Genomic DNA, 26,875 nt, shown 5'->3' with positions numbered 1-26,875 from the left:
TATGACAGACAAAATGAGAAAAAAAATCCTGAAAATCACATTGTAGGATTTTTAATGAATTTATTTACAAATTATGGTGGAAAATAAGTATGTCTGTCATAGTTGAAGTGTACCTATGATGAAAATTACAGGCCTCTCTCATCTTTTTAAGTGGGAGAACTTGCACAATTGGTGGCTGACTAAATACTTTTTTGCCCCACTGTATGGACTTTCAGATACTTTTTTTCCCCCTCCACCTCATACTCAAACATGTTCTCCAAGTGAAGTGTAACACAAAGTGTGCCTCCAAGGTGTGAGGGCTTAGTGCAGTCTGAACATAGTTGGCAAAATGTCAAGCGTATGGCAACACACCAAAAACATTTACAGAACACTGAAAGCAGTTTGGAAGCGAACACATAGGTAAAAACATTGAGCACATGATAAAAAAATAAATAACTGAAATAAAATGTAGAAGTATTGTACAGGTAGATAAAGATGGCAGGATAATGTTAGGAAGGAAGCACCTTACTAAAGACACGACCAGTTTTACTGCCTAGCATTAGCATAGCCTAGCATTAGCATAGCCTAGCATTAGCATAGCCTAGCATTAGCATAGCCTAGCATTTCAGTTCAGCACATGGTGCACCAAATAGCTTTTTACAGCTGCTGTAGCTCACCAGAACGGCTTGTAGAATCACAGAAGGTGTGTAACACAATATAACAAACACACAGATAAATATTAAAAGCGTAAGTAAATGTCCCTGAACCCTTTGAAGTCAAAGTAAGGTATGTGACACACGAACTGGACAAGGCCATGACTTGACTGTCTGGCGCTAACAGACGTTAACTGCCATTTTCACTTCACAGATAGTCTTTTCACATAGGGAACAGTGCTATAGTATTTAACTGACATTCCAAACTTTGAACAAGCATATCTCCTGTCCCATTTGAGCTTGAATTGTTGTTACTAATTGGCCCAAGGGGGTGCAGCATCATTAGTGGGGACAACATGTTTACTGTTGCCTTGTTTTGATTTACATTTGATTGAGTTGTCAAATAACATGAATTCAATGAGAAATCAACAAAAGATGTCACCATGTCATTGGATTTAGATGAAAAGTTGGGTGAAAAAAAGACAGAATTCCCTGACGTTGCTGACTTCTTGCAAATCCAATCAGTTTCCACGTTGATTCAACGTCATCACATAGATTTCTTTGTTGTTGCTGAATTCAGTTATTGCCCAGTGGGTCTATTCCATTCTTTACAGAATTAAAAATCAAGTATATGTTTGGTAAATTGAACTGTTCTCATACCCACTGTCAAAACCTGTTGCTTTGTGCTCTCCTGTTGGGCTTGGAATACTAACAGAGATTTAGACATCCTCCTGATGTTCCGAGAACATTCCAAGAACTCCCTTGTACAGTAGCTCGTTCACTCATCATGACCAGGACAGAGCCTAGTACAGGGTTTCTCAAACTAGGTCCTGGGGATCCCAAGGCATTCTCGTATGGGTTTTTGCCCTTCCACTACACAGCTGATTCAAATAATCAACGAATCATCAAGCTTTGATTATTTGAATCAGCTGTGTAATGCTAGGGCAAAAACCAAAACATGTAACCCCGCTGGTCCCCAGGACAGAGTTTGTGAAACACTGGTCTAGTGGTTATGGTAAAATATGGACACACACAAAACATCAGTGCATTGCAAGAAGAAAGTGTCAGAGGTGTGACATGGATGCAGACAGACAGAGAGGCCCTCCCTCCTCTCTCAATGTGTAAGCCTGACTCAGGAGCACATTGGAAAGAAAAGTCATAATAATCCAACTAAAAGTCCTGCCCTAGTATCATGGTGGAGCTGTTGTTGTTGTGGTTTTAACTTTACACCGGTTAAAAAAAGTCATATTGCTAAATAAACAAAAGTAGCATAACTTTACACAGTACAGTACGGTATTGACTGGAATGTAGGCAAGTTCATCTGAGAATCACACACAATAAAACAACATTTCAATGAGAGATGGGGATGGTAAGAGGAGTTTTGGACGTCTCTTTCACTTCCGTTGGGAGTGCCGAGGTTTCCATGGAGATGGCTTAACCTCTCCGTAACCTCTCCCTTCCCCTTTGACCCCTCTTCCTCAGTCTGATAGAGTCTCTGGTCAGGAGGGTTCAGCGGGGGATACCATAGTCTGTCAGGGAGCTCAGTCCTATTATAGTCCCACATCCACAAGGAGAATCCCACTGAGTTACATAATGCACAGACACACATCAGCATGGCAAAGGAACACATGAGGTACAACAGCAGCAGAGGAGACAGGAGAGAGAGAGAGAGAGAGGCAGCATGGTCTGAAGCACCTTGAATGGGAAGGACTTAATTATTCAAATATTTTGACGATTAAAACAAACCAGTTTGGTCATAAGTGCACCACTAAATTAAACTCAGGAGCTCTGTGACAAAAGTGTAGCAATCTAGAGGATGCCATGGTAGAGGAAACTCCAAGGCCATTCTCGGCTATCCACGTGTTACGAAAAGGTCCCTTTTGGCAATTGAATTACTGTACTATAACGCAGGGCGTTTTTAGAAAATTCCCTTCTCTAGCTCATAATGTGGTTGGGAACTAACATGCTTTTTACCTAAACCCAGATTCTTAGGAAGACACATTTAGGACTTTAGAGGTCACATATATTGTACACTTCTTTGCACTTACATATGCATCGTTCAGTCATATCTATTTGGCTTACATCAAATGTCTCTAGATATGTACATATCTAAAATGTACATATCACCTCATACTAAGAGTTCACCTCAGTCTTCAATTTCCTTTTAAGCCTACGCTTCACACAAATATCCTAATTTGATTGTCTAGAATTGCACGAAGTAAATATTAATAATATATATTTTGAATATACATTTAAAATAAAATAAAAATTGTTCGCAATCTGAGTCGACACTTTTTATAAGACAAAGAAAAGGAGAAAGAGAAAGAGAAAGAGGCTTGCGATATCGGCTGAGAACAACATCAACAAATTAGATGTGGGGGTGACAGTATGGTCACAGCTATTGTTGCCATGCATGAAAATGTGGACGGGGTTCTGAATCATGATTACATTTAAATAACATGGACTTTATGGCTATATATTGAAAATATACATGCCAATATTTATATAGAACTATCTTAAAAATACAAATGTGCAAAATTTGTAAACAAATGAGATCCTCGGTGAGGCTGGGATGAGGGTGCTCAGTCACAGTCTGGTGGGCTCCTCATCACTGTCGCTGCAGTTTCCACAGCAGTCCTGACAGAGGGCGACAGAGAGCAGGCAATTATCAGGAGGCCCAAAGATAAGTTTATGAGGACAAGTATTGTTAAGGAGACAGGAAACCATAATGTAAGCTTCAGGAGCATGATCTGACAATTCATCTCGATGGTTGTACAGTCATCTCAAATAAAACTGTTACTCTGGACCCTGATCACTCTTGATGAACATATCAAGAATATTTCCATATTCCTAACATTGCAAAAATCTGAAACTTTTTGTCCGAAAATAATGCAGAAAAGCTAAGCCATGCTTCTGTCATTTATAGGTTAGACTACTGCAATGCTCTACTCTCCGGGCTACCCGGATAAAGCACTAAATAAACTTCAGTTAGTGCTAAACACAGATACTAGAATCTTGACTAGAACCAAACATGAGCTCATACTACTCCAGTGCTAGCTTCTCTACACTGGCTTCCTGTTAAGGCAAGGGCTGATTTCAAGGTTTTACTGCTAACCTACAAAGCTTTACATGGACTGGCTCCTACCCATCTCTCCAATTTGGTCCTGCCGTACATACCTACACGTACGCTACAGTCAAAAGACGCAGGCCTCATTGTCCCTAGGATTTCTAAGCAAACAGCTGAAGGCAGGCTATAGAGCTCAATTGTTATGGAATGATCTGCCTATCCATGTGAGACCGAGACTCGTTCTCGACCTTTCAGTCTTTACTGAATACTCATCTCTTCAGTAGGTCCTATGATTGAGTGTAATCTGTCCCAGGTGTGCAAAGGTGAACGGCAAGGCTCTGGAGTGACGAACCGCCCTGCTGTCTCTGCCTTGCCAGCTCCCCTCTCTCCACTGCGATTCTCTGCCTCTGACCTATTACGGGGGCTGCGTCACTGGTTAACGAGTGCTCTTCCATGCCGTTCCTAGGAGGGGTGCATCACGTCGTGCCAGGCTTTTTTCGCTATACTCGACTTGAGTGGTTGAGTCACTGACATGATCTTTCCGTCGGGTTTTGCGCCCCCTCGGGCTCGTGCGGTTGTGGAGATCTTCGTGGGCTATACTCAGCCTTGTCTCAGGGTAATAAGTTGGTGATCTGTTGATATCCCTCTATTGGTGTGAGGGCTGTGCTTTGGCAAAGTTGGTGGGGTTATATCCTGCCTGGTTGGCCTTGTCCGAAGGTATCTTCGGACAGGGACACAGTGACAGCCTCCAGTATCTATGCTGCAATAGTCTATGTGCCGGGGGGCTAGGGTCAGTCTGTCCTATTTGGTGAAATGCTCCTGTTTTATCTGGTGTCCTGTGTGAATGTATGTACGCTCTCTCCCTCTTCTCTTCTGCTGCCCCCTCCACCCCAACTGACATATACTCCTGAGGTGCTGAGCTGTTGCACCCTCCACAACCACTGTGATTATTATTTGACCCTGCTGGTCATCTATGAATGTTTGAACGTCTTGAAGAACGATCTGGCCTTAATAGCCATGTACTCTTATAATTTCCACCCGGCACAGCCAGAAGAGGACTGGCCAACCCGCAGAGCCTGGTTCCTCTCAGAGCTTGGTTTCCTCTTAGGTTTCTGCCTTTCCAAAGGAGTTTTTCCTAGCCACTGTGCTTCTATATCTGCATTGCTTGCTGTTTGGGGTTTTAGGTTGGTTTTCTGTATAAGCACTTTGTGACATCTGCTGATATAAAAAGGGCTATATTTGATATGATGTACTACAGTACCCATACTGCTCATTGTGATATCTTACACAGAGCATTATGGGTGATGTAGTACATCGTGCTACAATAGGTGCATTCTGGTTTATCAAAAAATACCCATAGTCAATAAGAATCCATACACCTACAGCCCAAAACATACAGAGACCTAACAAATCAAGTATAAAATATAATGTAGAATCGATGATACACACAACGCTGATGTTCTAGGTTTAATAAGGTTGAGGATCTAACCTGTCTCCCAAAAAGCCTCTGTAGCAGCCCCTGTTTAGGAGCAGGCGAGGGCTGTCCTCTCCAGTCCAGGTCCGGGGGAACTGTCCCATCCGTATGAAACACGTTGAGCTCCTGAAAGCACTCGGACTCAATCATCTGGAACCAGAAAAAACAATCTGATCACAGCCTCAAACCCCAAATCCATAGTTTAACATGTCAGGGTAAATAACAGCTTCACTGAAAAAAGGGACATGTCAGGATAAATAACAGCTTCACTGATAAAGGGACATGTCAGGGTAAATAACAGCTTCACTGATAAAGGGACATGTCAGGGTAAATAACAGCTTCACTGATAAAGGGACATGTCAGGGTAAATAACAGCTTCACTGATAAAGGGACATGTCAGGGTAAATAACAGCTTCACTGAAAAAAGGGACATGTCAGGGTAAATAACAGCTTCACTGAAAAAAGGGACATGTCAGGGTAAATAACAGCTTCACTGATAAAGGGACATGTCAGGGTAAATAACAGCTTCACTGATAAAGGGACATGTCAGGGTAAATAACAGCTTCACTGATAAAGGGACATGTCAGGGTAAATAACAGCTTCACTGATAAAGGGACATGTCAGGGTAAATAACAGCTTCACTGATAAAGGGACATGTCAGGGTAAATAACAGCTTCACTGATAAAGGGACATGTCAGGGTAAATAACAGCTTCACTGATAAAGGGACATGTCAGGGTAAATAACAGCTTCACTGAAAAAAGGGACATGTCAGGGTAAATAACAGCTTCACTGATAAAGGGACATGTCAGGGTAAATAACAGCTTCACTGATAAAGGGACAAAAATAACAGCTTCACTGGGGACATGTCAGGGTAAATAACAGCTTCACTGATAAAGGGACATGTCAGGGTAAATAACAGCTTCACTGATAAAGGGACATGTCAGGGTAAATAACAGCTTCACTGATAAAGGGACATGTCAGGGTAAATAACAGCTTCACTGATAAAGGGACATGTCAGGGTAGCAGCTGTTTTGATACAAATCACAAGTTTATTTTATAACCCACTGCTATCTCATTTGGCCCGGTGTCGGTCTAAACTGCTACAGACAGTAGCCTGCAGTATTCTCTGGACTACGACCCCATTAGCCTACAAAAACATGTTTTCTGACCTCCTTAGTAAATATGGGTCTTTGTGGCTTGACCTAGTGCCTCTATATTGGGCCTTTCCTAAATATTGCTTGGTTGTATACCTGGGGGATAGTGTCTAGCGTCTGCATATGAGAGTCTTCATATTGCATGAGACAAGTTACAATTAACTGACTCGTCCAGGACGTTACGTGATGTGAAACAGGTTCATAGATGAAAAGATTGAGTACAGGTTGCTTCATTTTGGTGCGTGTGTTATTGTGTGACCTCTGACCTCCATTTGCCAGGGGATGGACACGCTGCCTGTGGACACTTTACAGTAGAATGAGTCATCTTTGGGCTCCAACTCCACCCCCTTGACCGTGGAGAACTGCTCAATGTCCAGCACGTCCTTACAGTAAATGGCCTGGGGCTGGGGAAGCAAACAACAATGTATGTCTGCTAAACATCCTGTGTTGCATGCATTGTACATGTATGTAATCATGTGCTTGTGCTCTGACAATGCCTTCTTAACTACTCTCGAGGGGATTAATAAGGACATATGGCATATAAACACATCCGTGCACATACACTATAACATCAACAAGTAGAGGCAGCTGATTCATCCTATACGAGAAGACTACCATGATGTTTCCTTACATCAGGGGTGAAGGGGGCCTTCAGCCTGCCAGCTTTCAGCCTCTTGAAGTTGATGGATCGGAAGATGGGGTGGGCCTTCACCTCCGTAGCCCCCTCCCCCTGGCAGCCCAGCCTCTCACTGGGCTCTTTAGCCAGCAGCTGGGCAGAGACATGAGAGAGTGACAGCAGTGTTACTAAGCAACAAAGTAAATATGTTATATTGTTATACTGTTGAATTATGCACTGATCTGCTGTATGTGTTTGGAGTTAGTTTTAAAATCATGACAGACAACCTTCTTTGCTTATGACACTAAAAGCCATAGAAAACCTGAATAAAAGTGTCCTTCATGCATGTACGTCATGAATGAAAATCTGTTGAAAACATGACGCTGCCTTCACAAATAAATTATTACCCTAAAGATATATTTTGATATGCAAAGCAAATGCCTGTGCCAACCGACAACAAAGCATGATCCCATGTTGACAATATGAGGAGGTACTGTAGTCAGGTACCATTTTGCAGAGGGACTTGGCGTCCTCTGAGAACTTGTCTGAGTACTCCTCCTCCACGTCTCTGACCAGCCTCTCCACGTCCTCACGTTTGATCTTCTTCTTGCGCTGCTGGAAGGGAGACTGGCCCTCGATCATCTCATACAGCAGACAGCCCAGCGCCCACCAGTCTGGGCTGAATGTGTAGCGCTCATTCTTCACCACCTCTGGAGCTGACACACACAGACACACACACACATTAGGATGATCGGCCCACAGGCACGCATGCACGTGTATACACACGTAGACCCACGTACACCCAGAGACATGATTACAGATAATGAAAGTACCATTTACATTTGTACTGTTCATTATACAGTACAGTAACAGTATTTGAAAAAAAGTGTTGAATATCTTTTGCTGAATGTTGTTGAATGGTGCTTACCCATGTACCCTACAGTGCCCACCCGACCCTTGATGGACTCTTCCTCGGGAACGTGGACTGCCAAGCCCAGGTCTGATATCCGGATATGACCTAAAGGAACACGGCACAACACGCACTGTTACAGTACACTACCACCTAATGCTGAAACAGTTCACCTTATGTCATATCACATGCGATCCCCACAAAAGATGCATCTCAATCGAGATTTCCGAATATGACATGAAACAACATACATACAGTATCACAGACACATAACATAATACACCTCAACGCTGTGACACTTAACCTTATGTCATATGACATGCTATCCCCACAGATTATGCATATCAATGGATATGGCCAATCACGATGCAACAAAACAAGACATACGGTCTTACATATAACACACCTCAACGCTGTGACATTCAACCATATGTCATATAACATGCTATCTCCAGTCTGGAGTCTGGACCACAGACTATGTATATCAGGGCATCCTGGAGTAAAGCAGATCTTATGAAAGCCATGTACCTTGGAAACCTTATGTTGTTTGCTAAAGAGCACTACTCAGTGGCCGCAGGCTTCACTGACAACCTTGAAAGAAAGCAGGAGCCCTCCGGTCTTGAGAGAGGTCTTGTGATAGACAATGTACTCCCTCTATTGGTGAATTACAGAACGACAGCCTCGGTTCACACATGCAGTAAGGCAGTAGTTACTGTACCAACTCTGGTTACAGAGAGCTATAGTGTGTGTAGGCTTTTGTTCCAGCCCATCACTAACACACCTGATATATTATTCAATTAATCATCAAGAACTTGATTAGTTTAATCAAGTGTTTTAAAGTAGTGCTCGGCTGGACCAATAGCATTGTTCCAGGACCATGGGGTGGTCTCCAGGACCAGGGATGGTCCATAAAACATTTATTTACTTGTATAGTGGGCATTCATATTATTTCCATCTCTATCTTTACTCACCATGGTCATCCAATAGTATGTTTTCAGGCTTCAGGTCCCTGGAAAAAAGACAGCAATACCAGGAGTTATAAAACCAATAACTAACTTCTCTCTCTTCCATCAGCCTTGTGAGCAGCTGACAGACAGATTTACAAAACTTTGAAAGCTCTCTGCCCCTTTGTCTTCCTTTGTCTCTCTTTCTCTCTCCCAACATCTTGCCATCTATTGTTCTCCCAATCTCTCACTCCCTCCTATCTATCTCTCTCTCCATCCACTCTTGTAAGCTGATAGTTGTGTAAACACTAAATATGCTCCATAAAGTTCCTGTAGCCTTGTACGCAGGAAGTCGAGTACCCGCTGAACCATTCTATCAGAACAGCCTTGTATGTGTGTGTGTGTGTGTGTGTGTGTTTGTGTATTTCTGTGTGTGTGTGTATTTCTGTGTGTGTGTATTTCTGTGTGTGTGTGTGTGTGTATTTCTGTGTGTGTGTGTGTGTGTGTGTGTGTGTCTGTTCCTGTGTGTGAGTGTGCCTGTGTGTAGCCTCACCTGTAGACGATCCTCTCTCTGTGCAGGTCCTCCAGGCCACAGGCCAGCTCTGCAGAGTAGAACACAGCCCTCTTCTCCTCGAAGCCGGCCTCTCCCATGTGATAGATGTGGAACTTGAGGTCTCCCCCGTTCATCAGAGTGAGCACTAGACACAGAGCGTCCTTTGTCTCATACGCATACGCTAGACTCACCTTCAAGACACACAGACAACATGGCCGTATGCATTAGGCACCAAACAGATGAAAACAAAACAAAACTGACTAAAATGTGGAGTCATTACCTGAACTTGTTCAATAAGAAGTGTTTTTTTTTTTGTGCATTTTGTTGCGAAACGTTTCTCTCATTCTGCTATGGTGTGCCCTAATGAATAGGACACTTGGCTAAGAGACCAGTTTGAAAATCATATTTCTACTACTTCTAATATACACAATTAACAAAGCTATGAGGTAGGAGAAGGAGAGTAGCATTTGTGCCACTTTTGGCTAGCACATTGGACCATTTATTTTGGACAACTAAAATATGTTGAAATTATGTGTGGGGTCACTTGAAATGAAAACAAACCCAACTGAATCAAACCCTGATGTTATCTTTTAATTAATAGTGTTATTCTTCTTCTTATTATTATTATTATGATCTGAGTTATTAGACAGTAGTCTGGAAGAGCCATCTAGACTCAAATGGTCAACATTTTTAATGTTGCTGTCAAAAGCTGAGTTGGGTCAAAGTTTAGTTGCGGTCAACAGTTTAGTTGTGGTCGACAGTTGAATTCATTGAGGTCAGTCAACTTGACATCTATACAAGGAAAAATGAGTAAGTGGTGCATCATATATGAATGTAGTTCAGTTGAATTACAATACAAAACATTAATAACACCTGCTCTTTCCAAGACAGACTGACCAGGTGAATCCAGGGAAAAGCTATGATCCCTTATTGATGTCACTTGTTAAATCTACTTCAGTCAGTGTAGACGAAGGGGAGGAGACAGGTTAAAGAAAGATTTTTAAGCCTTGAGACAATTGAGACATGGATTGTGTGTGTGCCATCCAGAGGATGACTGGGCAAGGCAAAAGATTTTAAGTGCCTTTGAACAGGGTATGGTAGCAACTCAATATTAGGAAGGTGTTCTTAATGTTTTGTACACTCAGTGTATATTACATACAGTACCAGTCAAAGGTTTGGACATACAGTGGGGCAAAAAAGTATTTAGTCAGCCACCAATTGTGCAGGTTCTCTCACTTAAAAAGATGAGAGAGGCCTGTAATTTTCAGCATAGGTACACTTCAACTATGACAGACAAAATGAGAAGAAAAAAATCCAGAAAAATCACATTGTAGGATTTTTAATGAATTTATTTGCAAATTATGGTGGAAAATAAGTATTTGGTCAATAACAAAAGTTTCTCAATACTTTGTTATATACCCTTTGTTGGCAATGACAGAGGTCAAACGTTTTCTGTAAGTCTTCACAAGGTTTTCACACTGTTGCTGGTATTTTGGCCCATTCCTCCATGCAGATCTCCTCTAGAGTAGTGATGTTTTGGGGCTGTTGCTGGGCAACACAGACTTTCAACTCCCTCCAAAGATTTTCTATGGGGTTGAGATCTGGAGACTGGCTAGGCCACTCCAGGACCTTGAAATGCTTCTTAAGAAGCCACTCCTTCGTTGCCCGGGCGGTGTGTTTGGGATCATTGTCACCTGTTTGAACTTGTTATCAGTATAAAAGACACCTGTCCACAACCTCAAACAGTCACACTCCAAACTCCACTATGGCCAAGACGAAAGAGCTGTCAAAGGACACCAGAAACAAAATTGTAGACCTGCACCAGACTGGGAAGACTGAATCTGCAATAGGTAAGCAGCTTGGTTTGAAGAAATCAACTGTGGGAGCAAGTTAGGTGAATTTTGGCCCATTCCTCCTGACAGAGCTGGTGTAACTGAATCAGGTTTGTAGACCTCCTTGCTCGCACACTTTTTCAGTTCTGTCCACAAATTTTCTATAGGATTGAGGTCAGGGCTTTGTGATGGCCACTCCAATACCTTGACTTTGTTGTCCTTAAGCCATTTTGCCACAACTTTGGAAGTATGCTTGGGGTCATTGTCCTTTGGAAGACCCATTTGCGACCAAGCTTTAACTTCCTGACTGATGTTTTGAGATGTTGATTCAATATATCCACATAATTTTCCTGCCTCATGATGCCATCTATTTTGTGAAGTGCACCAGTCCCTCCTGCAGCAAAGCACCCCCACAACATGGTGTTGCCACCCCCGTGCTTCACGGTTGGGGTGGTGTTCTTCGGCTTGCAAGCCTCCCCCTTTTTCCTCCAAACATAATGATGGTCTTTATGGCCAAACAGTTCTATTTTTCTTTCATCAGACCAGAGGACATTTCTCCAAAAAGTACAATCTTTGTCCCCATGTGGAGTTGCAAACCGTAGTCTGGCTTTTTTTATGGCGGTTTTGGAGCAGTGGCTTCTTCCTTGCTGAGCGGCCTTTCAGGTTATGTCGATATAGGACTCGTTTTACTGTGGATATAGATACTTTTCTACCTGTTTCCTCCAGCATCTTCACATGGTCCTTTGGTGTTGTTCTGGGATTGATTTGCACGTTTTGTACCAAAGTATGTTTATCTCTATGAGACAGAACGCGTCTCCTTCCTGAGTGGTATGACAGCTGCATGGTCCCATGGTGTTTATACTTACGTACTATTGTTTGTACAGATGAACGTGGTGCCTTCAGGCATTTGGAAATTGCTCGCAAGGATGAACCAGACTTGTGGAGGTCTACAATTTTTTAAATGTCTTGGCTGATTTCTTTTGATTTTCCCATGATGTCAAGCAAAGAGGCCCTGAGTTTGAAGGTAGGCCTTGAAATACGTCCACAGGTACACCTCCAATTGACTCAAATGATGTCAATTAGCCTATCAGAAGCTTCTAAAGCCATGACATAATTTTCTGGAATTTTCCAAGCTGTTTAAAGGCACAGTTAACTTAGTGTATGTAAACTTTTGACCCACTGGAATTGTGATACAGTGAATTATAAGCGAAATAATCTGTCTGTAAACAATTGTTGGAAAAATGACTTGTGTCATGCACAAAGTAGATGTCCTAACAGACTTGCCAAAACTATAGTTTGTTAACAATAAATTTGTGGAGTGGTTGAAAAACGAGTTTTAATGACTTCAACCTAAGAGTATGTAAACTTCCGACTTCAACTGTACATATATTATACATAATGTGACACATAGTAGGAGGTAAGTGGGTAGCTCATATACTTACTACAAACCTACTGTTGACTTTCTCTAGAATCTGCTTCTCATTCAAGGCCATGGACTCTCCTTTCCTCTTCTTGATTCTCTTCTTCTCCAACTTCTTACATGCGTACATCTTCCCTGTGGCACGCACCTGGCACGCACACACCTGACATGAAGAGTGGATGAAAGAGAGACAGAGAGAGAGGGGGAGAAGATAAATAGAGAAGGCAAGTTAACTGCATATTGTAGGTTTTTCATAATTGAACACCACAATGTCTACTCTCGCCCAGTAAATACACTGTCATGGAGGCATGACCATGGCTCAGGCCATTTCACATGAGGAGAGCTCAAGAGGACACCACTTGTATCCCAAAAACACACAAAGACACAGTTGATAATGGGCCCATTAAATCACATCCACACTGAGGTCTTTGTTGGTCCTCGTTGATCATTTATAAATTCATCCCTTTGAGGGTCTGATGATGAAGATTATAAGAGACCACTATCTTTATTTCTTATTATCCACTTGTAAAATATAATTCTAAATGAAAGGAAGCTTTAGTTAAGGAGACATAGAGACAGAGGCAGACCTTACCTCACCGAAGCCTCCCTTCCCTAAAACCCTGTACTGTCGGAATGTGTTCTTAGTGACTGGCTGCCTGTGAGAACACAGAAAAAGGGTCAACACAATACAAAACAACAACTTTATTGTCCCTTGTGGGAAAATCTGAACATACACATTTTACTTTGTAAGTCACTTTTACAAAAGGTTTGCTTTAAAAACACTATTCTGTCAAAGGACAGCAATAGTTCGGCCCAACACCAAAGACCAGATAGGACTACTTTCTTAAGGCTTTAACAAAGTGTTGGCTTATTTACTGTGAGTCAAAAGTTGCATCCCAGACTCCCAAATGGGACACTATTCCCTATATAGTGCACTTCGTTTGACTAGTGCCCTATGGGCCCTGGTCAAACGTTGTGCACTATAAAAAGGGAATAGGGTGCCATTTGGGATACACACCGTGATGAAAGAGTAAGGATAAACTTATCTCTTTAGTCACACCGATGACTCTTATAGGAAGACCATTGCAGAAGCCTTGCCTCTGCTAGGCTGGAGACTGGAGACGTGTTCTGTTTGCTAATGTATTAAATATAGAGACCAGGACTCATGTATTTACATAAATAAATCTGTTCCCCAAAATACTTATTTGCATCCCATGCATGATTGGCCTGCTGGGATAAAGGTCTTTAAATGACCCATATAGGACAAGCATGAGTATGGATATGAACAATACCAAAACTGGAATGTGCAATAATGACTGTATAAAATAAATAATTGAAATACTGAGTTATATTGTATGCTCAAAACAATTGGGATGTTATGATATTTTATAATAATACAAATTGCTCAGAAAAATAGATTTGGTTTAATTAGTCATTATTTTTTTTCTCAAAGGTAGGGTTAAAAATGATTGACACCATAAAGATTCTTATCAATAAAGTAGTCAAAAGTGTAGTATTTGTTCCCATATTCCAAGCACGCAATAACTCCATAAAGGTTGCGACTCTACAATCTTGCTGAATGCATTTGCAGTTTGTTTTGGTTGTGTTTCTGATTATTTTGTGCCCCATAGAAATGAATGGTAAATAATGTAGTGTCATTTTTGGAGTCACTTTTATTGTAAATAAGAATAGAATATGCTTCTCAACACTTGACATTAATGTGGACACTGCCATGATTACGGATATCATGATCAAAGATCATAGCCCCAAGACATACTAACCTCCCGGTTATTGGTAAGCATTGGCGTCAACATGGGCCAGCATCCCTATGGAACGCTTTTGACACCTTGTAGAGTCCATGCCCCAACAAATGTCTTAATGTTTTGTACACTAAAAGCCGAGTGACAAAAAACACAGCCTCACTAAGTGGTAGAGGGTACAGTGCCTTCGGAAAGTATTCAGACCCCTTGACATTTTCCACATTTTGTTACGTTACAGCCTTATTCTAAAATGGATTAAATATTATTTTCTCAGCAAATCAAATGTTATTTGTCACATACCCCGAATACAAGGAAATGCTTACTTACAAGCCCTTAACCAACAACGTTGTTTTAAGAAAAATAAGTGTTAAGAAAGTATTTACAAAAATAAACAGAAGTAATTAAAAAAAATAATAATAATTAAAGAGCAACAATAATGCTAATAATCCGGGCAGCCATTTGATTAGCCGTTCAGGAGTCTTATGGTTTGGGGTAGAAGCTGTTAAGAAGTCTTTTGGACCTAGACTTGGCGCTCCTGTACCGCTTGCCGTGCAGTAGCAGAGAGAACAGTCTATTACTAGGGTGGCTGGAGTCTTTGGCAATTTTTAGGGCCTTCCTCTGACACCACCTGGTATAGAGGTCCTGGATGGCAGGAAGCTTGGCCCCAGTGATGTACTGGGCCGTACGCACTACCCTCTGTAGTGCCTTGCGGTCGGAGGCCGAGCAGTTGCCATATCAGGCGGTGATGCAAGCAGTCAGGATGCTCTCGATGGTGCAGCTGAAGAACTGTTTGAGGATCTGAGGACCCATGCTAAATCGTTTCAGTCTCCCGAGGGGGAATAGGCATTGTCATGCCCTCTTCACAACTGTCTTGGTGTGTGTGGACCATGATAATTAATTGGGGATGTGGAAACCAAGGAACTTGAAGCTCTCAACCTGCTCCACAACAGCCCCGTCGATGAGAATGGGGGCGTGCTCGGCCCTCCTTTTCCTGTAGTCCACAATCATCTCCTTTGTCTTGTTCACATTGAGGGAGAGGTTGTTATCCTGGCACCACACTGCCAGGTCTCTGATCTCCTCCCTATAGGCTGGCTCATCGTTGCCGTGACCAGGCCTACCACTGTTGTGTTGTCGGCAAACTTAATGATGGTGTTGGAGTCATGCTTGACCATGCAGTCATGGGTGAACAGGGAGTACAGGAGGGGACTGAGCACGAACCCCTGAGGGGCCCCCATGTTGAGGATCAGTGTGGCATATTTGTTGTTACCTACCCTTATCACCTGGAGACAACCCGTCAGGAAGTCCAGGATCCAGTTGCAGAGGGAGGTGTTTAGTCCCAGGGTCCTTAGCTTAGCGATGAGCTTTGAGGGCACTATGATGTTGAACGCTGAGCTGTAGTCAATGAAAAGCATTCTCACGTAGGTGTTCCTTTTGTCCAGGTGTGAAAGGGCAGTGTGGAGTGCAATACAGATTGCATCGTCTGTGGATCTGTTGGGGTGGTATGCAAATTGGAGCGGGTCTAGGGTTTCTGGGATAATGGTGTTGTGAGCCATGACCAGCCTTTGAAAGCACTTCATGGCTACAGACGTGAGTGCTACAGGTCAGGAGTCCTTTAGGCAGGTTACCTTAGTGTTCTTGGGCACAGGGACCATGGTGATCTGCTTCAAACATGCTGGTTTAACAGACTCGGTCAGGGACAGGTTGAAAATGTCAGTGAAGACACTTGCCAGTTGGTCACAGTTGTCTGGAACATATTCCAGTCTGTGCTAGCAAAACAGTTCTGTAGCTTAGAATCTGCATCATCTGACCACTTCCATATTGAGCGGAATCTACACCGAATGACAAAGTGAAAACAGGTTTTTTGAAATGTTTACAAATGTATAAAAAACAAAAACAGAAATAACTTATTTACATAAGTATTCAGACCCTTTGCTATGAGACTCGAAATTGAGCTCAGGTGCATCCTGTTTCCATTGATCATCCTTGAGATATTTCTAGAACTTAATTTGAGTCCACCTGTGGTAAATTCAATTGATTGGACATGATTTGCAAAGGCACACACCTGTTCATATAAGGTCCCACAGGTGACAGTGCATCTCGGAGCAAAAACCAAGCCATGAGATCGAAGGAATTGTCTGTAGAGCTCTGAGACATGATTTTGTCGAGGCACAGATCTGAGGATGGGTAGCAAAACATTTCTGCAGCATTGAAGGTCCCCAAGAACACAGTGGCCTCCATCATTCTGAAATGGAAGAAGTTTGGAACCACCAAGACTCTTCCTAGAGCTGGCCACATGGGCAAACTGAGCAATCGGGGGAGAAGGGCCTTGGTCAGGGAGGTGACCAAGAAGCCCATGGTTACTCTGATAAAGCTATAGAGTTACTCTGTGGAGATGGGAGAGTCTTCCAGAATGATAACCATCTCTGCAGCCCTCCACCAATCAGGCCTTTATGGTAGAGCGGCAAGATGGAAGCCACTCCTCAGAAAGGCACATGACAGCCCGCTTGGAGTTTGCCAAAAGGCACCTAAAGACTCTCAGACCATGAGAAACAGATTCTCTGGTCTGATGAAACCAAGATTGAACTCTTTGGTCTGAATGCCAAGCATCACATCTGGAGGAAACCCGGCACGGTGAAGCATGGTGGTGGAAGCATCATGCTGTGGGAATGCTTTTCAGCGGCAGGGGCTGGGAGACTAGTCAGGATCGAGGGAAAGATGAACGGAGCAAAGTACAGAGAGATCCTTGATGAAAACCTGCTCCAGAGCGCTCAGGACCTCAGACTGGGGCGAAGGTCAACCTTCCAACAGGACAAGGACCCTAAGCACACAGCCAAGACAACACAGGAGTGGCTTCGGGGTAAGTCTCTGAATGTCCTTGAATGGCCCAGCCAGAGCTCGGACTTGCACCTGATCGAACATCTCTGGAGAGACCTGAAAATAGCTGTTCAGAAACGCTCCCCATCTAACCTGAAATAGCTTGAGAGGATCTGCAGAGAAGAATGGGAGAAACTCCCCAAATACAGGTGTGCCAAGCTTGTAGCGTCATACCCAAGAACACTCAATGCTGTAATCACTGCCAAAGGTGCTTCAACAAAGTACTGAGTAAAGGGTCTGAATACTTATGTAAATGTGATATTTCTGTTTAAAAAAATATATAAATTAGAAAAACCTGTTTTTGTTCTGTCATTTTGGGGTATTGTGAGTAGATTGATGAGGGGAAAAAACAATTTAGTCAATTTTAGAATAAGACTAACATAACAAAATGTGGGAAAAGTCAAGGGGTCTGACTACTTTCTGAAGGCACTGTATATGAAGGCGGTGTGAAGTAACAGTGACATTTAATCACTTGCGCTGTGTAGGGGTTTTCTCAGTCTTATACGTCTGTCTGTCTGTCTGTCTGTCTGTCTGTCTGTCCTCTCCAGCCACTTCCACTGCAGGAATCGGTTATAGTACATGCTGTCGATGTAGTCTGCGAAGGGAGCCACACTCAGGTAGTCATGGATCAGTCTAAAACAGAGGACAGAAAGACAGAAGGCAGTCAGAAAACAGACAGCCCATTACCTGGGCCTTAGGTCCCTCCTAAGGCCCAGAGTTCTTCCTGGTCAGGTCACATGGTCAAGAAGACCCCCATGCCCTACACATATACCATGCTGCTACGCCATGGGCCCATCTCTCTGACTACTATACCCCAAACATCAGTTCACATCTAAACATTCATTAACCACAACCAGAGGCAGCAATGACACAAAAGGTCTGTTCAGGGTCGTTGTGTTGTTGGAACAGATGTGAGAATGTTCAAAAATAGAAACAATGCTGAGCGGGATGGCGGGTGATTAAAGTGGCTACGGGTGATTAATTAGAACAATATTCATCAGCAGCCACATACCCTCAACATGCTATTGACACGCCCAGTGTGGACAACTGTTCAGAGGATGTTGCACAATGCAGTAGACAGTTTGTAGGAAAACTCACTGAAAATTACCCTTTATTCTTAACTGACGTCCTTTGTTGAATAATGGTGAAATGATCTTAAAATATCTACCTTTTCTGATCTTGAATACATCCCATTTGCTGAGTAAGTATTATATGTTAGTGTATTCTCTGTTACTGTGTTACTGTGTTTCTGTGTTGAGAGACAGACTCACCTGGTGCACTCATTGAAGAGTTCTTTACAGGGCTCCTGCTCCAGCCTCTCTGTAAACTGACCCACCATGTCCTCCCCCAACTCAGGAATGTGATCCTCTGACTACAGGGCGATGGAACACAATACAATGTGAATTACGTATATATGACATCATAGGCCCAGATTAAGCCCACTCCTGGATTAAAAAGCATGCTCGATGGAGTATCTCAATTGAAAGTGATTTTTAGTCCAGGAATAGGTTTAGTCTGGTTCTGGGAAACCACACATCAACATTATTGAATATTTGACATGAAATCCCTCATTGCCTGAGAATAGGTTATTCTACTGTACCTTTGGGCTGAAGTACTTGTCTAGGAGCTCCTGAGCACACTCCCTCCTCTTCTCATCTGGACTGACCTCATACTCTGCCTGGTGGGGGGAAGAAACAGTAACATACATTATTCAAACAGATGCACAAGCACACACCTGTACAGTGACATCTGCTCCAATAGGTCAGTTCTACCTTTTCCTACAATCACAGTACTTTCGGTACAACCTCTAATGGTACCACGTTACCAAATCACTGTAGTAGGCATGAAATAGAAAAATAATTTTTTAATCGAAAGAGGTATTACCAATAAGAACATTGTTTATTTCATCATAAAATGTTTTGTTTTCATGCCTACTGAACACGACCCAGCCCTAGTGTAAGTACCTCCCTAGTACACTACAGCACAGTTCTACAGAGTCACTTACCTGGGTCCCACTCCTAACCACCATTTTGATTCATAGTTCTCTCTGGGTTGTTGATTCCTAAATCCCGCCAAGTACAACAGCATCAGGCCCTTGTGTCATGCCATCCTCCACCCTCCATCCAGCAGCATGATTTACAGTACGCCAAGAGCCTCACTTTAAAGTGCGTCCGCTGGACTCGCAGCACAACTTGTCCATAATGGTTAGTGACAGTTCAAACGGTTCAAATCTCATTTGCTCTCTCTCATGTAGCCCAGGCTCTGTGAGAGGCAGGAAGGAGACTGTGCAGTAAAAGGACGTGCTCACTACTTATGAAGTCGGAGAAGACTGTCTGCTATCTCTTATTTCACAAAGTCAGCCATCTATTCATCATTCTACTTCCATTCACTATTTTCGCTGTGCTAGTAGCATCCTCCTATTAAGCCTTTTTATACCTGTAGGCTTTTGCATTTGTTAATAAACCAGAGAGGATCTAGCTACAACAACACTCCTCAGATCAACATACACGTGTGCCAGTTATAATGTGTTAGAGGGAAGGAGGTAAAGTGGATAGGTCATGACTGAGTGTGTGAATGCGTGCATGCAGGAATGAGTGTGGTGTATGTGTGTACAGTGCCTTGCGAAAGTATTCGGCCCCCTTGAACTTTGCGACCTTTTGCCACATTTCAGGCTTCAAACATAAAGATATAAAACTGTATTTTTTTATGAAGAATCAACAACAAGTGGGACACAATCATGAAGTGGAACGACATTTATTGGATATTTCAAACATTTTTAACAAACCGTGCAAAATTATTCAGCCCCTTTACTTTCAGTGCAGCAAACTCTCTCCAGAAGTTCAGTGATGATCTCTGAATGATCCAATGTTGACCTAAATGACTAATGATGATAAATACAATCCACCTGTGTGTAATCAAGTCTCCGTATAAATGCACCTGCACTGTGATAGTCTCAGAGGTCCGTTAAAAGCACAGAGAGCATCATGAAGAACAAGGAACACACCAGGCAGGTCCGAGATATGGTTGTGAAGAAGTTTAAAGCTGGATTTGGATACAAAAAGATTTCCCAAGCTTTAAACATCCCAAGGAGCACTGTGCAAGCGATACTATTGAAATGGAAGGAGTATCAGACCACTGCAAATCTACCAAGACCTGGCCGTCCCTCTAAACTTTCAGCTCATACAAGGAGAAGACTGATCAGAGATGCAGCCAAGAGGCCCATGATCACTCTGGATGAACTGCAGAGATCTACAGCTGAGGTGGGAGACTCTGTCCATAGGACAACCATCAGTCGTATATTGCACAAATCTGGCCTTTATGGAAGAGTGGCAAGAAGAAAGCCATTTCTTAAAGATATCCATAAAAAGTGTCGTTTAAAGTTTGCCACAAGCCACCTGGGAGACACATCAAACATGTGGAAGAAGGTGCTCTGGTCAGATGAAACCAAAATTGAACTTTTTGGCAACAATGCAAAACGTTATGTTTGGCGTAAAAGCAACACAGCTCATCACCCTGAACACACCATCCCCACTGTCAAACATGGTGGTGGCAGCATCATGGTTTGGGCCTGCTTTTCTTCAGCAGGGACAGGGAAGATGGTTAAAATTGATGGGAAGATGGATGGAGCCAAATACAGGACCATTCTGGAAGAAAACCTGATGGAGTCTGCAAAAGACCTGAGACTGGGGCGGAGATTTGTCTTCCAACAAGACAATGATCCAAAACATAAAGCAAAATCTACAATGGAATGGTTCAAAAATAAACATATCCAGGTGTTAGAATGGCCAAGTCAAAGTCCAGACCTGAATCCAATCGAGAATCTGTGGAAAGAACTGAAAACTGCTGTTCACAAATGCTCTCCATCCAACCTCACTGAGCTCGAGCTGTTTTGCAAGGAGGAATGGGAAAAAATTTCAGTCTCTCGATGTGCAAAACTGATAGAGACATACCCCAAGCGACTTACAGCTGTAATCGCAGCAAAAGGTGGCGCTACAAAGTATTAACTTAAGGGGGCTGAATAATTTTGCACGCCCAATTTTTCAGTTTTTGATTTGTTAAAAAAGTTTGAAATATCCAATAAATGTCGTTCCACTTCATGATTGTGTCCCACTTGTTGTTGATTCTTCACAAAAAAATACAGTTTTATATCTTTATGTTTGAAGCCTGAAATGTGGCAAAAGGTCGCAAAGTTCAAGGGGGCCGAATACTTTCGCAAGGCAATGTATATGTGTGCTCCAGAACAGTATATTAGAAAAATGCCACGGGGGTCAGCCAGGGTGGAGATAGGAAGTTCAGGTTTATCATTGAGCCATTAGTAGGGGGATCTGAACAACAAACACCCTCCCCCCACACCCTCCCTTTACCCCCCCCAGGGACTGGTGGGAAGAACACCACAAATGTGACCTAAACATTCTTCCACAAGAGCGTAGCGCGGGGCACATTCACTGAGAAAGAAGAGGAGGGGGAGGGGCAGTGGAGGGTGGTATAATGACTTTTCTCCCAGAAGTCACAAGTTCCTGTATTCCATTAGCTACTAACCTCCCCTCCAACCCTTTCCTCCCCTTCCCTTCAACCCTTCACCTTCCCTCCTACCTTACCCTTCCCTTCCCTCCTCACCTCTCCTACCCTTCCCTACTATCCTCCTACCCTTCCCTCCTCTCCTCTCCTACCCTTCCCTCCTCTCCTACCCTTCCCTCCCATCCTAGCCTTCCCTTCCCTACTATCCTCCTACCCATCCCACCCCTACTATCCTTCTACCCTTCCCTTCCCTCCTACACTTCCCTCCCCTCCTACACTTTCCCCTAATACATCTAGATAAGCCAATTCAGAGTCCTTCTGAAGATGTGCATCTCGAGGAAAAACAAACACAAGAGTTTTAATCCTGCCTGTCTGTCTTTCTTACCACAGCGTCCAGAAATTTGACACAGCGTCTCAGCTCAGCCCGGGTTTCACAGAACTGCCGAAAGAGCGTGCGTCCGATTGGCTGCCGCTCACAAAGGCTGATGTAGTCTTTCTCTGTTGAAGGACACAAGACAAGACAGAGAGGGAGTCAATGAGGGCCTCTCTCAGGGTAGAATGAAAACACTCAAGCACAAAAACACACATTAGAAGTCGGGCTGATGTATACAAATATATACTGTGCATAATACACGTGCTCACGCCTACTCAAATGCATTTGTGCACTTAAACACGTTGTATACACACACACACACACACACAGAGCATATTAGCAAATGTATGAGTACTATGGTATCAAACTACCAAACCTCTCTCTGTAGGTGGAGCAATGGTAATGAATAAGGCCTAAACATACCCAACACACACAGAACAATCTCATCTTCAACTACTAAAACTAAACAGAAATGGTCCATCATCTCCTCACACGTGTAAACAGTAATATATAGAGGTATTCTAATTGTATGCATGTATCCAAGTTATTAGGACCCATTTCCTCTTTACCGTATGTGTGTGTCTGGTGAATGACAAATTGACGGAGGGAAATGGCGATTTGCATCTGTGGCTCAGGTAGACACAAAGGATATCCAGGAGGCTGTATGATGGATCCAGGAGGACGTGTGCAGGTAGCCGTTATTGATAGCAACCGTGACTAAATACCTAAATACATTGAGAGCTACTCCAAGCTCGTCTTGGTAACCAGAGAGCAGCTGTAGACACATACCAGCACACGTGCACATGCACACTGCTATAGCTAGCTGTTCATAAAGACGACGGCAGAGAATGTTCCTTTTCCATTCTCTGAATATGCAAAAGGAGAACATCCTTTGGTATTTTTCAGGAGCATACATTGTGTTGGAAGTGTTAGGCCTATATGTGCCGTAAGTTACCTTACATGCTCTCAACTCAAACACAAAAGCTCTACTGTGCCTTAATGAAATTAATTTAAGTTTATTTATAACTTAATTCATTTAGTTTTTTTAGAAGTTAATTCTGTTATGAGATAATACTGTAGAGATGTCCAGTGATGCACCCTAAGGTTTAAATCATGTTGCAGACTAATTTAGCAACACACTTTTCTTATTTGGGTCGACAATGTCTTATTTGTCATCGATCAAATTACAGATTTGCCCTTTAATGTCACTACAAAAATAGATCTACCCATGTCTTTCCACTAAATCATTTTGAAACATGTTCATCATCTGTCGGTTGTTGTGGTTCTGTTGTGTATCTATAGGGCCCTATGTGTTCTGTCAGTGTATGTGGTCTCTGATTGTGTTCTGCAATGGAACGGTGAGAAGGACAAAACCAGATTTGACCCCCTAATGGCTGTTCCATAGAGATAATTGCATTAGCCACAATGCAATTTCATTCAGTCCTTGACAGAGGCTCTATTGACAGTAAGATAGTTGGAAGAGATCATGCAGATCCCCCTCTGAGCCCTGGCCTTTCTCACATCTATTGTTGCTTTCAATGGATGGATGGTTTATGGCCCTGTTACAAGACCACCTGACTCGACCAAAATGTGAGTCAGAAGATTGAGAGGAGAATTGAAGTCATACAATAAATCACTGCATTTGATAACATTTAATACATTCAACGACTATACACTTCACAGGCTTCATGTTTACATCAATGATTGGCTCTTAAAAACCGTGTAGTGATGGTCCAATTGTGAAATTCATCCCACAAGATTACAGCCATTAAAACAGTAAGCTATTTGGATTCTGCAACATATTGCATTGGGGCTAATAGCCTGATACTGCACTCTGCCTTGATCCATCTTCTCTCTCTGCATGCTGCTCTGACTATCAATAGGGGCAATTCTCTGATAACAGAGTCAAATGTCTGGAGAGAGGAGGGAGGCAGAGAGTGTGAGCGGCAGTGTGGTAAACCTGAAGCCAGTGCTCATTAACAGCTACAGAGAGTGCACAAAGCTTTATTGACTGCCGGACGATTGGATGGCTACTCCAGGCCACCCATGGGTCCCTTATTAGGAAGAGGAGCAGAAATGATAAACGTAATTTCAGTCCATGTCTCTCGTGTCTCTCTGGCCCGTTGGGTGGTAAAGTGACGTTAGTTTCCTGGGAGAGTGGAAGGACACAAAAATAAACTGGAGGTGTGCATGTGTCTTCTCCTGAGGGCATCAGACTCTTTTTCTCTGTCAAACCTCGCCGGTAAACATGGAAGTTGAGGGTTTCCTGAGCCCCTCTCTCGCTCTCTTTCTCAACTCTCTGTGGAAACTGCATGCAGAAGAAAAGCTATGAGTTGGTAATCGGCCGCCTGTCTGTGTTTATCCCGCACAATCTCAGGGGGAGGTGGCTCTCTCTCTGTGGCTGTGTATCAGACAGCATCTGGTGAAGGTAAACACCAGGGAACAATGAGAGAAATCCACATGTCATCCACTCAGGCCTGTAATTATGCCCTGATGTACTGTATGTACAGCCTGAATTTTAAATGGATTAAATTGAGATTTTGTGTTACTGGCCTACACACTATACCCCTTTAATGTCAAAGTGGAATTATGTAGATTACTTATTTTTTTACCAATTTATTCTAAATGAAAAGCTGAAATGTTTTGAGTCGATAAGTATTCAACCCCTTTGTTATGGTAAGCCTAAATACGTTCAGGAGTAAACTGTACCCCACATATACAATTATCTGTAAGGTCTCTCAGTTGAGCAGTGAATTTCAAACAAGATTCAACCACAAAGACCACAGAGGTTTTCCAATGCCTCGCATAGAAGGGCCCCTATTGGTATATAGGTAACATGTTTACATGTCATTATGGGATATTTGGGTGAGAGAAAAAATCTATTTAATCCATCTTGAATTCAGGCTGTAACAACAAAATGTGGAATAAGTCAAGGGGTATGAATACTTTCTGAGGGCACTGTATGTCCGCAAAGAAACAGTAAATACTATAGTATTCAGTGTAGTGTTTTTGCAGACTTTAGCTTGCAAAAACAATATAGTGAATTATACAGTAAAGTCTGCAAAAACACGACAGTAAATACTATAGTATTTAACCATAGTATATCATAGTATTTTTTCATGTGGGTAATCTTGTCACGCCCTGGTCAAAGTATTTTGTGTTTATCTTTATGTATTTGGTCAGGCCAGGGTGTGGCATGGGGTTTTTGTAATTGTGGTGTGTTTGTCTTGGGGTTTTGGTGGTGGTATTGGGATTGTAGCTTAGTGGGTTATCTAGCAAAGTCTATGGCTGTCTGGAGTGGTTCTCAATCAGAGGCAGGTGCTTATCGTTGTCTCTGATTGGGAACCATATTTAGGCAGCCATATTCTTTGAGTTTGTCGTGGGTGATTGTCCTTAGTGTCTTTGTTCCTGTGTTAGTTGACACAAGTATAGGCTGTTTCGGTTTTCGTTACGTTTATTGTTTTGTAGTGTTTTGTGTTAATTCGTGTTTATGTTGTTCATTAAACATGGATCGCAATCTACACGCTGCAGTTTGGTCCAACTCTCCTTCACACCTAGAAAACCGTAACAAATCTCTACATTAAAATGGATACTTTGCGATTTTGGCAATGAATCTACTTTCCCAGAGTCAGATGAACTTGTGGATACCATTTTTACGTCTCTGCGTGCAGTTTGAAGGAAGTTGCTAACTAGCGTCAGCTCAATTGCTAATTAGCATTAGTGCAATGACTGGAAGTCTATGGTGACTGCTAGCAAGCTAAAAACGACCTCCAACTTCATACTAGATGCAGAGACATAAAAGTGGTATCCATGAATTCATCTGACTCTGGGGAAGTAGATAAAGGGAATTAAGTGAAACCAAATATTCAGAAATATCCTAAATGCACCATAGAAGAACTTGCATGAAGTGCTGTTTTTACTTCCTGATTGAAGAAAGTTGAGCGTCAGCTGAAATGTTGTACTACTGTACTCCAGTGGAGCACCAAGAGCGTAAGTGAACAATATACCACTACGGAGTCAAGACTACTTCACCCGCATGTTTTCTACCACCACCATTCCCACAATTCAGCACAGCATGGCAAAACTGTCTGACAGCGTTGAGATGTAGGCCTAGAAGCCAGCTTGGCCCTGTAGATCTAGCTGCTGTGGCTTGAAATCCCAGCAAAAAAAATACATAACAATAATAATTGTTCATGGCCTCAGGGTGACAATATATAATTTTTAAGACTTGAGAACAATCAATGTGTCTATGTATGGAAGGCCACAATAGGAGCTGGAGTCATAACCCAAAAGGCCCTTGGCCAGGAGCCTCAGCCTATATGATGATATGCATCTCAACCTAATCTCCTGCCTTATGGAGATACATTACAATAATGAGGAAATCATATGACTTCCTTTAACCTTAATATTTGTTTTCTTTCTTTGTTCACCACTACCTCCCAACCTACTGTTTGACCCTGACCAAAGGAGGAAAGTAGGCTATTTTCAGAAATTGGGCTCAAATCCATACAATTGTTCTACTCTTATGAACAAAATAGGTAAGAACTAGGAAGAGGAGCCACAATCCCACTGTTTGCAAAATCTCACTATGTCAAACTAGGGGCAATGAGTCAATAGAGTCAACCTGGTGTTGTAAAAATGTCCCAGACTGGGTGTAGGCTAAATACTGTAACGACAGCCTTGAAAACAGCCATCTCATCCGAAAGTTTGGGCTTTGAGCTTCCACTTATATTTAATTGTGTTACTT

At 42.6% G+C, this 26,875-nt stretch overlaps 1 protein-coding gene across 1 annotated transcript in view; it reads right to left on the bottom strand.

Moving 5' to 3' along the window:
* Positions 1–1,023: 1,023 nt before the first annotated feature.
* The window catches only part of LOC112228545 (G protein-coupled receptor kinase 6), a 50,730-nt gene continuing 24,878 nt past the window's right edge, over positions 1,024–26,875 (bottom strand). The window contains exons 3-16 of the mRNA XM_024393953.2: positions 22,141–22,253; positions 18,838–18,915; positions 18,509–18,609; positions 17,778–17,870; positions 13,196–13,259; positions 12,626–12,766; positions 9,352–9,542; positions 8,826–8,863; positions 7,873–7,962; positions 7,452–7,660; positions 6,960–7,097; positions 6,595–6,732; positions 5,189–5,323; positions 1,024–3,269 (exon numbers count right to left, since the gene is read on the bottom strand). Of these exons, the coding sequence (XP_024249721.1) occupies positions 3,219–3,269; positions 5,189–5,323; positions 6,595–6,732; positions 6,960–7,097; positions 7,452–7,660; positions 7,873–7,962; positions 8,826–8,863; positions 9,352–9,542; positions 12,626–12,766; positions 13,196–13,259; positions 17,778–17,870; positions 18,509–18,609; positions 18,838–18,915; positions 22,141–22,253 (1,580 nt within the window). The 3' untranslated portion in view covers positions 1,024–3,218. The remainder of the gene's footprint in view (positions 3,270–5,188; positions 5,324–6,594; positions 6,733–6,959; positions 7,098–7,451; positions 7,661–7,872; positions 7,963–8,825; positions 8,864–9,351; positions 9,543–12,625; positions 12,767–13,195; positions 13,260–17,777; positions 17,871–18,508; positions 18,610–18,837; positions 18,916–22,140; positions 22,254–26,875) is intronic.

Source organism: Oncorhynchus tshawytscha, linkage group LG30, assembly GCF_018296145.1.
Source record: "Oncorhynchus tshawytscha isolate Ot180627B linkage group LG30, Otsh_v2.0, whole genome shotgun sequence".
NCBI lineage: Eukaryota > Metazoa > Chordata > Actinopteri > Salmoniformes > Salmonidae > Oncorhynchus > Oncorhynchus tshawytscha.
The sequence above is the reverse complement of the archived record's forward strand: the minus strand, read 5'-3'. Positions and strand labels throughout refer to the sequence as shown.